Source organism: Momordica charantia, unplaced genomic scaffold (assembly GCF_013281855.1).
Source record: "Momordica charantia cultivar OHB3-1 unplaced genomic scaffold, Mcharantia_2.0 BLBB01000054.1, whole genome shotgun sequence".
In the NCBI taxonomy this organism is placed as follows: Eukaryota; Viridiplantae; Streptophyta; class Magnoliopsida; order Cucurbitales; family Cucurbitaceae; genus Momordica; species Momordica charantia.
The window spans coordinates 12,865-28,929 of NW_028275210.1; the positions used below are offsets into that span (position 1 = coordinate 12,865).

Genomic DNA, 16,065 nt, shown 5'->3' on the forward strand with positions numbered 1-16,065 from the left:
GATCGTTATGGACTAGTACCAAGATCTAGTCCTAGACAGGCAGACTTAATTTTAACAGCGGGTACCGTAACAATGAAAATGGCTCCTTCTTTAGTAAGATTATATGAGCAAATGCCTGAACCAAAATATGTTATTGCTATGGGAGCATGTACAATTACAGGAGGGATGTTCAGTACCGATTCTTATAGTACTGTTCGGGGAGTGGATAAGTTAATTCCTGTCGATGTGTATTTGCCGGGTTGTCCACCTAAACCCGAGGCTGTTATAGATGCTATAACAAAACTTCGTAAGAAAATATCTCGAGAAATCTATGAAGATAGAATTAAGTTTCAAGAGGAGAATCGGTGTTTTACTACCAACCACAAATTTAATGTTGGCCCAAGTACTCATACTGGAAATTACGATCAAGGATTACTCTATCAACCATCATCTACTTCAGAGATCATCACTCCTGAAACTTTTTTCAAATACAAAAGTTCAATATCTTCCTACGAATTAGTGAATTAGGCAGTATACTTTTGTACAGAATAACAAAGAACGAGTGAATCTTCATAGTCTAGTTCTATTCTAGTAAGGCTTTGATTTACGAGGTTCTGAATACTGCATTTCTTACTTAATGGATGCACTAATGGATGAGGGGTCGCGTGGCAATTCCTGAATATTGAGAGAACGTTGATCAATATTCAGGAAGAGATCGAGGATCGTGATCTTTGTCAACACAAGACTCGGAGCCCCCTGCTCAAACAAAAAAGCCTTCGGAATTGAAAATGCCTTTCGGATTTATTCTTGTGGATGGGAGAAGACTCATTTTTCATTCGAGATAAATAAGGGTGGCTGGGTTCACATTTTTTCAAAAGGGGGTCATAACTCCAATTTCAATTATGGGTGGGGTCATATATTCAAATTTCCCGGTACTAATAGGATTGTGGCTTACCTTCCAAAGAAAAAATTTACTTTTTTTTTTGTTGGATAACGATCCTTCCAAATGGCTTGTAAAAAAAGAAAATTTTATAGGACATTTTTTTTTTGCACTAAATAATGAAAAAGAGAAACAAAGAAACACGAATGTTATTAAAAAAACGTTAAATTTTTTCCATTTATTTTTCAAACTTTCATTTAGTAACTTGCCCAAAACAATTTTAGACTTTCTCCAAACTCTTTTAAGTTGTATTTACTTAATCTATAATAAGTACATAAACTTGCAATTTTATATCTAATAGTTACGCTAATTCATTAGCTCTTTGACTAGGTTCTTGGTTTAATCGTGAAATTAACAAAACTAAAACAAATATTAATTAGACACAAAATCTGAACTTATTAAAAACATTTTAAACTTTATAGACGTGGTTGAAATTCTTTAAGGTGTAACAACTAAATAAACACAATCTTGAAAGTTTAGAGCACAAACTTGAAACCTAATCGTAGCATTGACTAACTATATTATCTAAGGGATTACGTGACAGGTTTGAATTGCTACACACTTATGAGCAATGACCTATTTTAGACGCGAAAGTCTACTAAAATCTTTCTAAGCCTTCAATTTTGAGGGCTTATTATAAACTTTTGAATGTGTCAGAATTTGAAGAAAAATCTCGCTCCAAAATCAATCAAATATCAACAATATGCTACAACCTATACCACCATAACACAATGATGAAAATTAACAAAAAAAAAAAAGAAAAAAAGAAAACAGAGCTTTTTAAACTTGAAAATGAATGGGTAAAACTGAATTTCTTGATCCTCTACCATTACCAAAAGAAAAGAAAGATCTCCGTACTCTGCTACTGCAACCCTCAACCCCATTCTCACATGCTCCCCTGTTCTGCCGCACCGCCGCCTGCACCGCCATATACAGCTGCCGGTCGCCGGAAGAATCCATCGAAAACGACCTTCTGATGGGTTGCACTGAAAATTCCTCATCCTTCTCTCTCATGTCGATACACTCATCCCCCATACTCGTAATCTTCTTAAACTTTCTTCCCGATTCCGGTGGCTCGCCGGAGCTCAACGGCGGAGGATGCTGCCGGTTGTGACTGTGACCCAATTCAATCACAACAAAATTCTCGTCCGTGGTAGCGATGGGGCGGCCGGAATTTGGACGAGGGGATGAAGTTTGAGTCGTTTCATCGGCCGGAATTGGCCAATTTTGGGTCGAGATTCTTGTTCTACAGAGTGGGCAATTAGAATTATTCTGAAGCCAGATATCGATACAATCAATGTGAAATAGATGGCTGCAGATCGGAATTTTTCTCAGCTGCTCCTCCGGCTGAAATTCGCTCAGACAAACGGCGCACTCGCCGGCGGGTTTTTTGTAATTAACCAGTGGGATCAATCGGATCTCCCACAGGTCCAGCCCACGTGGCTCCACCGGCGGCCGGAGAATCAGAGCCTCTTCCCGGCGGTGGGACAGAGAGAAGCGGCGGAGGATTTCGATTCGTTGCCAGTTGAGACAGCACTTGATGACGAAGATGTAATAACCCACGAGCAAAAACGCGGTGGCGCAGATCCCGATGACGGCGACGGCGATGATCGGAAAACTGGAAACAGGGGAATTAGATGAATGAACTGGACCGGCCGACGGGGAGATGAGGGTTTCGGCCATCAATGAAGTGGAAGAGAGAGAAATGGGAAGTTTTTTAATGGAGTAGAGAGAGAGAGAGAAAGAAAAAGAAGAATCATGGAGAGCGAAATTTGGAGTTGCAGAGCGGTTTTGAAAAATTGGGAAACTTGGGGAAGACGAAGACCAAAGTGGTAAGAAACGTTGAATTGGGTGAGTTTTATTTTTTATTTTTTATTATTATTTTCGTTTTCCACGAGAAATTAAATTTGGGAACTTTAGAAAAAATTGTGTATGTCTCGAGAATTGTAATTTGATTACGCAACAGAAGATTGATTTTTGAAAGCTAATAATAAATGTAGATCAATTTGTGGGTAGCACGACGACATTAAATTTTAGAGGTTTTTTAATTATCATTCAATTATGATTTATCCAAGTATGATTAAGTTAGACTACAATTTTGGTTTCCTGATATTATTTAAAGATATTATATCTCGTAATAATGATACATTAATGTCTAGTTCTATCGTTAATACCTAAACCTAGTTCAACACATATTTAACTACTCGAGTCAAGGTGAAGTCATATCAGCATATTATAAATTTTAAACAAACAACTTTTAGATTTTTAAATTTAGACATGTAGTTCAATAATTTAGAGATTGTTATTTGGGATTTTTTAATAAAAAATGTAAATCACAAGGATCAAAAATGGCGGAAAGTTGTTAAAAATGAAGGCAAAGAATCAAAATATAATCATTCTTATATTTATGTATCAACCAACTATTTTAGATAGAAAATAAGAAGTGAGACAAATACATTGTTTGTCCATTTTGCAAGTATATTCTTCTTTATTCTATGGTTTTGTTAACAACGCATCAAATAATTGAAACAAATTTTTTTCTCAAATAGTTAGTACATAATAATTCTAGAAACTAAAATTAAAAATTTTAGCTTCCTATGAGCATTTTTTTGTTGTTGAGTTTTAGTATTATTTTCACTAGCTTCGTCTGGTAACCATATTCACATTAAATCATTTCAGAGTTGGATTTAAGTATTTGGATGACTCGATTCTGAATATTTCATTAGTTGAATTTTGTGTGATTTAACAATTCATTTGAAGGAGTATTAATAGTGGAACTCCGAAAATTCGATTTCCTTTCTCAAACCCCAATCGAAAAAAAGGTAGAAAACCAAAGATTACCCACTTATTACAAAGGGAAAGCAATCCTAAAGTTTAAAAAAGATGTTAAAGAAAGCAACACAAATCCAAAGTTAGGATCATATATGGGGGTGAAAAAATTGGAGGGGTGGGTCCAAATCCAATCACTCATCAAATCATATCATATGATTTGATTTGAAAAGAGAGAGATATTTGGGATGCAAACTTTACAATATACACATAAATGGGAAAGTTGAGAAATGCAATTCAATTGGGATCTTATTTCATTGTTGTGTTTACTTTGACTCAATTTTCAATCTCCACACACCCAAAGCACACAATTTTAGGGGAAATTTTAGTGTACAAATGGAAGAAAAACAGTGAGTGAGAATTTTATGGTCCCCTCTCGTCTTTGGCTGAAATTCTTAGTCAAAAAAGTTGAGTTCTTGGGAGTTTGATTCTTTGCTGCCACACAAAACCAAAATTTTCTTCCCTTCTTCACTTCTTCCCATTTCAAGCCACACCCTTTTGTCAAAAAGTTTTCGCGCGTCACCATCCTTCACCAAATCTTTTGAAATTTCTATCCGTATCTTTTTCGAGTCTCACTTTTCAACTTTGTTAATCATTAAGTAATGTTCGAGTTACAATTATGTGTTTTTCTTCGTTCTTTAATTATCATTGATATTAGTTAATGGAATTGACATGTCATTCTATGATTGTACAATGAGACAACTTATTTGACGAATTACAATCGGATGAAGGAACACATGTCATAATTTCAGCTCTTCGGACCTAATCGTCAATCTAAAAATCTAAAATCTATTTGTGATTGGATCCCGTTATTTCTTTCTATTTAATGGAGAATACAAAAGCTTAATGATATAATTTTACACATTTACTTCATTCATGAAATAAGTAGATGTAATATTCAATGCAAATTTGAACTTTTACTTGTTTTTTTTTTTTTGTTTCATTTTGAACTTGATAGGCATGCTGTCAATATACGTGTCTTTTTTTTTCAACATCGAAAAATACTTTCAAAATTTCAACCAAATTAGAAGAAAAAAACATATTCTACGATTGGTTGAGACCAAAATTTTAGGTTTAGGTATGTGTTTCAAGGTTAGAATGCAATAATATTCTGTGGTTGGAACTACTACAATCTTCACTCCTACCCTGGTCGTATAATTGAAATACAAGATTCTTCTTTCTGTCTCTTTTTTGTTTTTATAATAAATATTTAATAATTTCGTATATTGTCTGTCTAAAAAACATTTAATTTCTCCTACCTACCAGGTAAAAACTTTCCACCCATTTTATTCATGGCCTTTCTTATTTTGGACAAAAAATTTATTAATGTAATACCAACTTTATTTTATGTTTTCATTTTCGGGTAAAAGTAAGTTTTTACCAAGTTATATTGAACTCAACCTAAAAAGTTATGTAAAAATTTTCTAAAGCTCACTACTTTCGACAACGAAGTTCTAACCAATCAAAGACAAGAATAGAGTCTCATCAATTTCGTTTCAGATCAGAGTAATTTATTTAATGTTTTCTTTTTAGTTCAACGACATATATGGATGGTAAATCGAACTTGTCTTGAGTTGACCAATGCTCAGATTTGTGTGATTCATTCAAGATTAATACATTTGATATTCCTTATAGTTTCACTAAAGTAACAATTTAGAGTGTTTATAATGAATGGTTACATTTTAAAGATTAAATTTTAACTTTAATGAAAGTATGTAGACCAAATGTGTTTTCTAGTTTCCATTTAATTTATACGAGAATATATATTTTTTTTAATGTTATTCTTTGAACTATAGTGTAATTAGAAGGCTAATATTGAACCTAACTTGTCGATTAATACATCTTGCTCATTTCTGAAAGGTTAGAAGTTCAGTCTTGTATCTCGGCCTTTATTTTAATTAAAGGGTAATTTTATAAAAAAGAGAGAAGTGAGAAAATTGACTCAAGAAGAGTACAAATTAATTGTAAAATAAGAAAGTTGACTTAAATGTATGTAAGAATATGATAGTATTTCTTAGAAAATAGAAAAATGTGAGACACAGCACATGGGGAGGTGGCAGCAGGTGTTGAGGAGGGCAGTTTACTTGGGAAATGAATTTGTCAGAAGAAGAAATGGGAAAATCCTTTTAAATTATTTCTCTCTAACTTTCCATATTTCACACCTTCACCCTACTTTTTCTACGTATTAAATTTTTGTCGATATACTGACATTTTATCAATATTTGTATGGGTTCATAAACTCGACATTCATATAAACATAAATCTACATTTTTATAATATTACAAAAAACAACCGAATATCACTGTTATAGATATAAAATTGATATTCTATCATTTTTAACTTATTTAAAAATAGCGAAATATTGACCTATTAATTTAAATATTTTTTTATCAATTTTTTATTTTTAATAATCTTTCTACAAATATCTATAGACATCGATATTTATATAAAATTGAGACTTCAATATTTCCATCGATATATGGATGTCTTAACCATTTGAGCTACGTTCGATTTGACGCGAGGAGTTCAACTTTTACTCTTGTCAACCTTAAATTTTTAATTTGTATTTTAGCCCACCACTGGAATAAGTGGTATAATTTAAACTTTATCTTTGGATACCGTCAATTAGTTTAGTTCTATCTTTTTCTCTTTTTTTCCCTTTTAAATTGTGTGTTTAGCTGTGGACATTGTCATGGTTGGAGTAGACTAGACTATTTTTATAGATATTGATTCTTCCAATTGTATAGAATGCTTATGATTAATTAGATTTAAGCATTTTGTTGTTAAGTTGGAGTAATTTTTTATCTCTTTAATTTGTTGGTGAGATTCAAGTTTTCATTTCATGCTCGAGTTTGGAAGTTCAAGTTGACATGGTTTATCTATTTCGCTAACCATTAAAATGATATTAAGTACCTGATCTATTAAAAGTTTAAGGTTAAAATTGTATTAGACTTTGTAATTATTAACAATATTCGATTACTGTGTGTACCCAACTCGTGTAGTCTATATATATATAGACTTTATTTCATTAGTAAGATTACGCACAGTTTATTTACTCTCTTTCTTGTAATATGGTATCAGATGTTTAATTTGTTTTAGAGAGTATCTTTGGCGGTTTCCTCATTTGACAACTTTCTTGATTTCCCGCCATCTGTTTGTGCGTTTTTTTCTTTTATCTTATCCCATGGTCGACGATGAAGCCCTTAATCCCACTGCTACTCTTTCATCTTTGGTGAATCAAACAGTGGTTGAACAATATGCGAGTCCATACTTTCTCCACTATTCGGACAACACCAGTCTTATTCTAGTCTCCGATCCTCTCACCGATGAGAATTACACTTCCTGAAGTAGGTCCATGTTGATTGCACTCACCGTCAATAACAAATTAGGGTTCTTGGATGGTCGATTCCTTGCCCCACCGAGAACATGCTCAATTCCTGGATTACTTGCAACAGTGTGGTAATTTTTTGGATTATGCATTCGTTGTCCAAGGAAAAATCAGCTAATGTTTTGTTTTTTGATTCTACCTATGATATATGGTTAGATTTGAAGGAGCATTTCAACCCTAAAATCGACCACGCATCTTTCAAATGCAGTACAATTGTCTAATCTTGTTCAAGACTTTCATTTAGTGCTTGGTACTCTACATATATAGACTTTATTTCAATAATAAGATTACGTACAGTTTATTTACTCTCTTTCTCGTAATAAATTGAGGTCGGTAAAAATAATACTTGGTTTTTTTTTTTTTTTGAATATATGAAGGATTAAAGAGCTCCATTTTGAAGGGTGACACAAGATTCAATGGGGTGACCGAAGTCTAGTTTGAATGGGCAGACCCAAGCTTTTACATCTGCCACACCAGCACGTGCCCCCTTGTGCATTACTCGACATGTTGTCACGTGCTGTCACGAGAGCTTCATTTACAATTACTGGTCAAAGTCATCCCATTTGACCACTCCGAAAAAAAAAACAACGACCAAAATTCAAACATTTCAACTTATTTATTTCTTTTTCCTAAAATAAACAGACAATGGGCTGGGCCTGGTCAACAAAGGCCCAGGCCCATTCACATACTTCAAATTTTGTATATCCTCAGCCACTAGTTTGTACGGAGAGATTTTTTTTGTTTATGAACACTTAAGTTGAAGAATATATATCTACTCTGCTATACTCAACTCAGTCTAACAATGTGTAGAAATAAATTATTAGGAAATAATATGACCGTAGTTTTATATGACTATTCGAGCAAATTTTTTAGTCAAAAACTAAAATAATGTAATTAATTTTCTCTCTTTGACGGCAAACAAATGAAAAATTTAAGAACTAATCAAAGCATAGATTAACCGGTTAAGATACTATCCAACAATAAGATTGAGAGTTTGAATCTCCACTCCTACGTGTTGTATTAAAAAAATGACAAATTTTAATTATGAATGAATTGATCAATCAATTTTAATATTCACCAACAAAAATGGTATTGTTGGAAAATATTAAAACAGGAGAGACTAAAACTGAAGCTTATTGAACAATAGAAATTAGAATTTTTTTTAAGTACAACAAGTACGAGTGGATATATTCAAACTCATGATCTTTTAGTCAGACATACGTCGAATTATCGGGCAACCATAGAAATTAGATTGAAAAAGTAATTTAAAAAAATACATTTAATAACAATTACACGTTTTCAGTAGACCCCTTTTATATGTCTAAGTCTAACTCCGTACAAAAGTTTGAAAACTTATAATAATTACACAATGGATCAAACGGCAATTTTCCCTTATAAATTAACATTAAAAACGTGTTCGTCAAATTAAAAAAAATAAATGATATAATGATATAATAAACAAATTTATATCATTTAGAGTTAGTTGATACCGAATTTATTTTCAATTTTTTAAAACTATGCTCGCTTCTTTATAATTTCACAAGTTTTTAGTATGTTTTTTCACCCTTGAAAGCACATTCGAATCAAATTTCAAAATATAGAAGCAAAAAAATTCTTTAATATAGTTTAAATTTTTTTACTTAGATTTTAAAAATAAATAACAAAATAAAGAAAACACATCAATGCGAAAGTAGTGTTTATAAGCATAATTATCCAAAAATAAAGTAATTATCTAACCGATCTAAACATCTCATCTAAAGAACAAATTTCAGTTACCTAAATAAATTTAGGTAGGTCTCGTTTAATAACAATTTTATTTTTTATTTTCAACTTTAAAAAATTAAGCTTCTAAATTCTACTTTTCCCTATATATTTCTTGGTTTTGTATCTATTTTTTAATAATATTTTTAAAATCTAAGACAAATTTTAAAAACTAAAAAAATGGTTTTTAAAAATTTTGTTTTTGTTTTTGAAATTTGGTTAAAACATCGAATTTGATTTTAATAAAGTTGAAAACATACGAAAGGAATTATGAGCCATCCACCATAATTTTTAAGAATAGAAAACTAAAAACAAAATAGTTATTGACCCTAATTTATAAAAATAAGATTTATTGAGTAGAGTTATTATTAATTTTACTTAATTAGGTTCATTCACTTAGTCGAGAAAAAAAAAAGTAAAGAAGTAAGTAAAAGGATAATAGAGGACAAAACGAGTACAAATAGCATATATTTCTAATCAAAAGATGGTGAAAGTGCCCGCTCAAAACTCTCATTTATTGAACATTAGATTTTGTCCCATTTATTGAACATTAGATTTGGGTCCACTATTATTGTCAATTCATATGCCTCACAATCATCACTACAACTATATTTCTCAATCTCATTTTGCCTTTTTCAATCCAAACAACCTTTCTCTCTTTTGTTTTTCTGCTTAATATTAGTTCCTATAATTTAACATTTCTATTTAATCTTTTATATTTTAATATTTCTAATAATACTTTTGTCGTAATAGAGATTAAAATTAGTTAATAATAAATATTGTTTAAACAATCACGAATCTAGATGAGAGTTGACCATCAAGCCAATTTGTATATGAACTAATTAACTCTTAAATTAATATCTAAATTCGCATGTATCTTTTTCCACTTACTTTAGGTATATGTATGCCATTATATGGTTGTTGGTGTTGTAAACCACGACTCCTCTCTTAGGAAATCAAGCAAATGGAGAGTTAAGCGGTTTTCAACTATTCCCCAAATTGACTTTTGTTTGCTTCGGAGGAACAGTGTTCTCCTCCGAACTTTTGTTTTATCATAAAAAACTTTCGAGTTGGATTAGGTATGCACACATGCTGCCTCCATGTGCCACGTGGAACAACATTTTTCGTCTTATAACAAATTTGCTTGGTATAAAATTTTTTTGAAGTTCGTAAAAATTTCAATTTTTATTCTTTTCTATAGCATAATTCCTCCCAATTAAATAATGTCACGGGAGCTTATTTATCATATATATTTTATTTAAGAATATACCATTACAAACATTAAACATGGAATAGAGTGAGAGATTTAAATATCCGCCTTATAAACGAGGTTATTAATATTTATCCAACTTTTTCCTCTCTTAATTCTTAATTTATAATGTCTCATCACTTCATTTTTCAAAATAGTTGTAACCTACAAATATATACATAATTTGATAACTATTATACAAAATATTTCCCGAAACAATTGATGAATAGTTATAGTTAAGTTAGAACTAAAAGATTAAGACACTTATATCTGATTTGAGAGTCGTGAATTCAAATCTCATTTTCTTACCTAATGTACTAAAATAAGGAGAGAAAACTTAAAAAGGAAAAAGAAAATCCTATTTTGATTTATGTGGTTTTGAATACCATTTTCTAAAACTTATCTCGTCAAATAATTGCAAAGAAATATATTTTTAGACCTTTTAAATGTATAATTCTTATGATAAAACAATTACAAATAACACAAAGAAAATCCATAAGCCTATTTCACCAAAGTTAACGCAACATATACAACTACATAATGCAAAAAGTTTTTGGTTACCTTTTAAAGAAAGATAAAAAGAGAAAAAAAAGAAAAAGAAAAAGAAAAACTTTGGCCAAACGCTCTCTTAAATTAAAAATTTAGGTCATTTGATAATTATTTTATTTTTTGGTTTTAATTTTAAAAATAAGTCCTAAAACGTTGCTCTCACATATGCATTTCTTTTCTTTTTCTTTTTTTCACTTAATTTTTAATAACATTTTGACAAAATTCAAACCAAATTTTGAAAATATGAAAAATAATTTCTAAAAATTGATTTTTGTTTTCGAGATTTGGCTAAGAATTCTGTTTTTATATAATCTGACAAACATAGAAAAAAAAATAGTGAAAAATCTTCAAAATGTTATCAAACAGGATCTTAGTTATTGAAATTTTCAAGATGGTATGGGTTTAATCTCTATACTAATTTTCTAATAGGTCTTTTCACTTTCAAGAATATGTCTGTTTGGTTCTACTAAAGTTTTAATACTGAGTCTACTAGATTATTTATCGTTAATTTTGTCAATTAAATGCTTAAACCAGCTTAGCAAAAATCAGCTCATCACAATATCATTAAATAATATAATCAACAATGTCAAAGTGTTGAGCTGACAAAGTAAAATAATGTCCAATTAACACAAAATTCTAATTTCAGAAACTTTTTAAAGAATTTTAAGTGACAGAACTGAGGCATAAAAGCTAAACCATTCCATGAAACTGTTAAAAGTATATACAATCAAATTTATAAATTAACATTAGAAAAAAAAAAAATCTACTTTCTTAATAAGCTTTTAAAAGATCTCAAATTGTGCAACCTAGATGATTTTTCTCAATTTTCTCCAAGAAAAAAAGGGTATTGAAACAGAGGAATTAAGAAATAATAATGAACAAAAGGACAGACAGAGATAGGTCAACAATAATGATCTGGAATTTGTCCAAACATTTGAATTTTCTCAAAAAAAAAAAAGAAAAAAAAAACACTACATTTTCCCATAATAGTCAAATTGTGTTTCATGTCTCACCATTTTCCTTATTTAAAATGGGTTTTCTCTTCCACTTCACACCCCAAAATCAAATTATACACATTATTTCACTGTTAATAAACAAAGCCATAATTTTCATTTCAAAAAACACAAACAAACAAACAAAACCGAATCTCACTCCCAATTAAAAATTGAAAAAAGAAAAGAAAAACCCCCTTCAGTTAACCTAATTAAGATGCCCAGTTTCTCTGGTCCACAATTTTTATATAGTTTTCGAAAAAAGAATCAAAACTTCCATTGAAGACTCCAAGAATCTAACTGAAAAAATAAGAAAAAAAGAAGTAAAAAAGTAGAAGAAGCAGCAAATCGTTTGGCCTTCTAACCATTACCAAATTATAAAATTCGAAAAAGAAAAAAAAAACCCCAACTGAAATTAAAGTTGAAAAAGATGTTTTTTTTTTGTTTTCTTTTTTCCCTATTCAAGCTTCTTTCTCAAAGCCATCATCTTGACCAATCCAGATACATTGGAGACAGACCATGATTTTTTTTCTTTTTTCTTTTTTTCTCTTTGCAGAAGCTTCTAAGTATACAAAAAACTCACGTGGCTGCAGCAAAAGATTTTTCTGATTATTAAAAATAAAATAAAAAAAACTTACATTAGATTTGGTTTTGGCTGCAAGTATATAAAAAGGAGGATTTGGTTCCACTTGGAAACTGGACCATGCAAAATGGACGAGGAGCCGAGATCCGACGGCAATAATGAGGGTGGCGGCGAGGTCCGGTACCGCGGCGTTCGGCGGCGCCCCTGGGGAAAGTTTGCAGCGGAGATTCGTGACTCGTCGAGGCACGGGGCTCGGGTTTGGCTCGGAACTTTCAATACGGCGGAGGAAGCGGCGCGAGCCTACGACCGAGCTGCCTACACCATGCGTGGCCATTTGGCCGTCCTGAATTTCCCTAATGAGTACCCTTCCCACGGCGGGGGAAGCTCCTCTTCTGCTCCGGCGCCTAGGCGCCAGAATCAGGTGATTGAATTTGAGTGTCTGGACAATAAGGTGCTGGAGGAGCTTCTTGAGTACGAAGAGAAAAGGAAGAAGTAAAATTCTTAACTTTCTTTTGGGTAAATGAAATGAAATGCAAACTACTTGGGGGATTGTCTAATGTTTATATATTATCAATAATTTTGTTGTAATTTCCCCCAATATGTTCTATCCTATGGAAGTTTTAACCTTTTGACTAATTTTGTTTTTCCTAATTATGAAAATGTTATTTCAATTTTAAAAAATTATGGACAATGGATTGTAAGGGTGGAAGTTAAATTCTAGTTAATATTCAATAAACATGGTGATGAAGAACTTTGGCCATTCATTGATATGACTACTACTGATCTTATGGCTTGGGAATTTAAGTTCAAAATGAAAATCCAAATACTTAAGTTGAATGTGGCAAAATTTTTGTGTTATTGTTGAAGTCCCGTTGAGATTCAATAAAATAGTGATGGGAGTGTATCATTCATCAATAGTACCTTTTCCTTTTAAAATTATAAAATATGGAGATCTAAATCCAAAGTTGTTACGGTACAATTAGAAAGAAGAAGATCGATAAATAGTCATTCGTTGTGCAACATACATTGATTTTTTTAGTTCAATATATAACATGTGGAGTAAGGATTGGAATCAATAATTGGTTAGTAGCAGAATCAGAAGAGTGTGGTTGCTTTTATTTTTCTTCTCAATAAAGATCTTTTATATTGGGATGTGATTTTAATTTTACTTTCTCTTCTTAACAAAATAAAATTAAAACAAATTTGATCAAAATTGTCTTTACAATAATAGTATATGTATATATTTTTTTTTTCAAACGTAGCCTATGATGTATATTTGAAACTTATATGATGACAATCTTCCCATATATTATTTGGTTGCATTTTTTTTATTTGTAACTATTTCAGAAAAAAAATGTAAAACACTTCCCCATTTGTGAGAATGAAACGCATTTTCATTTAAAAGGATGAAATTTCAACCTTTAAGATTTTAGTAATATTACTTGAAATATAGTTCTAAAAAGAAAATATATATATATATTTATCGTCAAGAATAACATTTTATTTTTTATTTTTTACCTTACAATTTTCTCATAATAAAATATTTGTTGTCATTAAAATATTAAAATAAATTATCAGAAGGAAGAAATAAATAAAAAAATGGTTCTTTTCTAACTTATTCATGTACCTGTCTTTGTTAGGATAAGGACTCGATTCTACAATCTTAATAATGATTATGATATTTTTCATTTTGCACTAAGTTGCTATATAAAACTTAAATTTGTTTCATACTTACGGGATCTTTCTTGATGTAAGACTTTTGATTGCATCTCTAGTACAACTTTATTAACGAAAAAAAATCAACATTTTGAAGGATAATAAAGTTATTATTTTACAGAAAAAACTTATTTATTTTTACATTACACTTGGGAGTGAAAATCTTGACGTATAGATTTTTTTTAATCATGAGAATAAATACTCTTCCTCTTCGAGTGTTGCGGGTCTTTGACGCTGCATGAGTGGTAGATGTTTATCTTACGAATCGTCCCTTGAAATGTAAATGGTTTATTCAAGAAAGTTGTTGAAATCAAATTACAACCAACAATAACATGACGTTTGGAAAATATATTTCGTATTATTATTATTTTGTTTGAAAGGAAAGAACAAAAACAAACTAAAAGAAAGAATCTAAAGCACTAAAACAAGTAAAGATTGTCTTTTTATTAAATAAGATATGTAACTTTAGTGTAATATAGGTCAACAAAATTAAATTTGTATCTCACAATTATAATGTTATATTCTAGAAAATGATAGCACTACTGTAGTAATACCTTATTTAGTAGCTAGATATAATTATATAATTTTTGTTAGTCGATATTAAAATTTTCCAATACTAAAATTATATGACATGTTATTGAATGGGTTAGTAGAAATTGAGAGGGAGAAATATTAAGCCACCTAAAAAGAGGAAATTTTATGTTTCATTCTTCAAATGTTCGAGAAAATGGTAGAAATTTCAACTTTTTCCTCAATGATATGATGCAGTTCTTTGTCTAAATTTCTACGAACTCACTAAAACTCACTAAAACTCACGCAAGTCTATCATTAAATAATTTTAACGTTTACTAATAGAAAAAATATGATTGAAAATGTTAAAATGTAAAAGATAATATTGAAAATTTTTATACAACAAAGACTAAAATTATTAGATATTCAATATATGAATTAAATTTACTCAACCCATCAGCTGAAGCTTTTGGATTGGGTGGTGGTCTATTCATCCTTAACATGCATTGTCGTTTTCTCCCCATTTATTATTCATTTCAAAATTAAATTTATCCAACCCAACAGCTTACCTCTTTGAGTTGTGTGGTGGTTTATTCATCTTTAACAAACATTTCAAAAAAGAAACCTCGGAGCATTATGATTAAAACATATGATTGACCTTTTCAAAACTCAACCATTGTGCTAGCCATTTAGAATGGTCTCTCATTTAATTTTTGTACATCGTTTTTTTAAAAATAAATCTCTAAAATTTTTAACTTTGTATCTATTTAATTGAGATGTAGATAAAATTATGAGAAACTTTTAAATAGATTAGTCAAGAGTAGTATAGAACAAAAATGAAAGAAAGATTCTATTTTTATGGGAAGACTTTGGAGGTGGGGATCACATCTCACACATTAATATTTATTTTCTAGTCTATGATGTATGGCTATGGCTTTTATATGTTCTTAGAAAATTCCTTTTTGGTTGCTTATAAAGTATGATTGGGTTCATAGCTTTTGAAAATAGAATTAAAAAAGAAACGCTATTATTTTGGTTTTAAATAATTAATTGTCCATGTCAATTCTTAAAAATATTTCTTAAGTAGAATAACCAATATTCTTCCAAAAGCTTTAATTTCTAGAAAGTTCTAGGCAATCCCACGAAAGCATTTGAAGTATAAAAAAAACGGTTTTATTATTTGAATAAATTTATGTTACACATACTGAAAAAGTTGTCAAATCGAACATAAAGACACCTATCTCTCATCAAGAAGTCCTCAACGACCACGTGTTGTACTAAAAAAATATCGAAAAGGTCAAAAGTGTATTTTGCAGTTTTTTTTTTCCCAAATTTTACGAACATGAGGAGCTAAATGTTGAAGGGATTCTATAGAGAGCCATTTGGGTTGGGTCATTGTGGAAAATCTCATCGGCCCATCACTTTATTATTTCCAGTCAATGTCCCAATTTATTGTCAAAATCAATGTCAACTAAAAAGGTACACTTCAAAAAAGAGTAATTAATTAATAACTATATGGTAAAATTTTAAGTTACTTTCACAAACAATATATATTTTTTTTAGTATATC

At 30.5% G+C, this 16,065-nt stretch overlaps 1 protein-coding gene and 1 pseudogene across 1 annotated transcript; one reads left to right on the top strand and one right to left on the bottom strand.

Annotated features, from left to right (window-relative positions):
- Window positions 1-1,592: 1,592 nt before the first annotated feature.
- Window positions 1,593-2,919, bottom strand: LOC148207835 (RING-H2 finger protein ATL16 pseudogene; annotated as a pseudogene).
- A 9,448-nt stretch (window positions 2,920-12,367) lies between these two features.
- Window positions 12,368-13,034, top strand: LOC148207836 (ethylene-responsive transcription factor 14-like). Its single transcript, XM_088118259.1, has one exon. It carries the CDS (start codon window positions 12,398-12,400, stop codon window positions 12,764-12,766), a length of 369 nt encoding a protein of 122 aa, XP_087974385.1. The 5' UTR covers window positions 12,368-12,397; the 3' UTR covers window positions 12,767-13,034.
- Window positions 13,035-16,065: the final 3,031 nt, after the last annotated feature.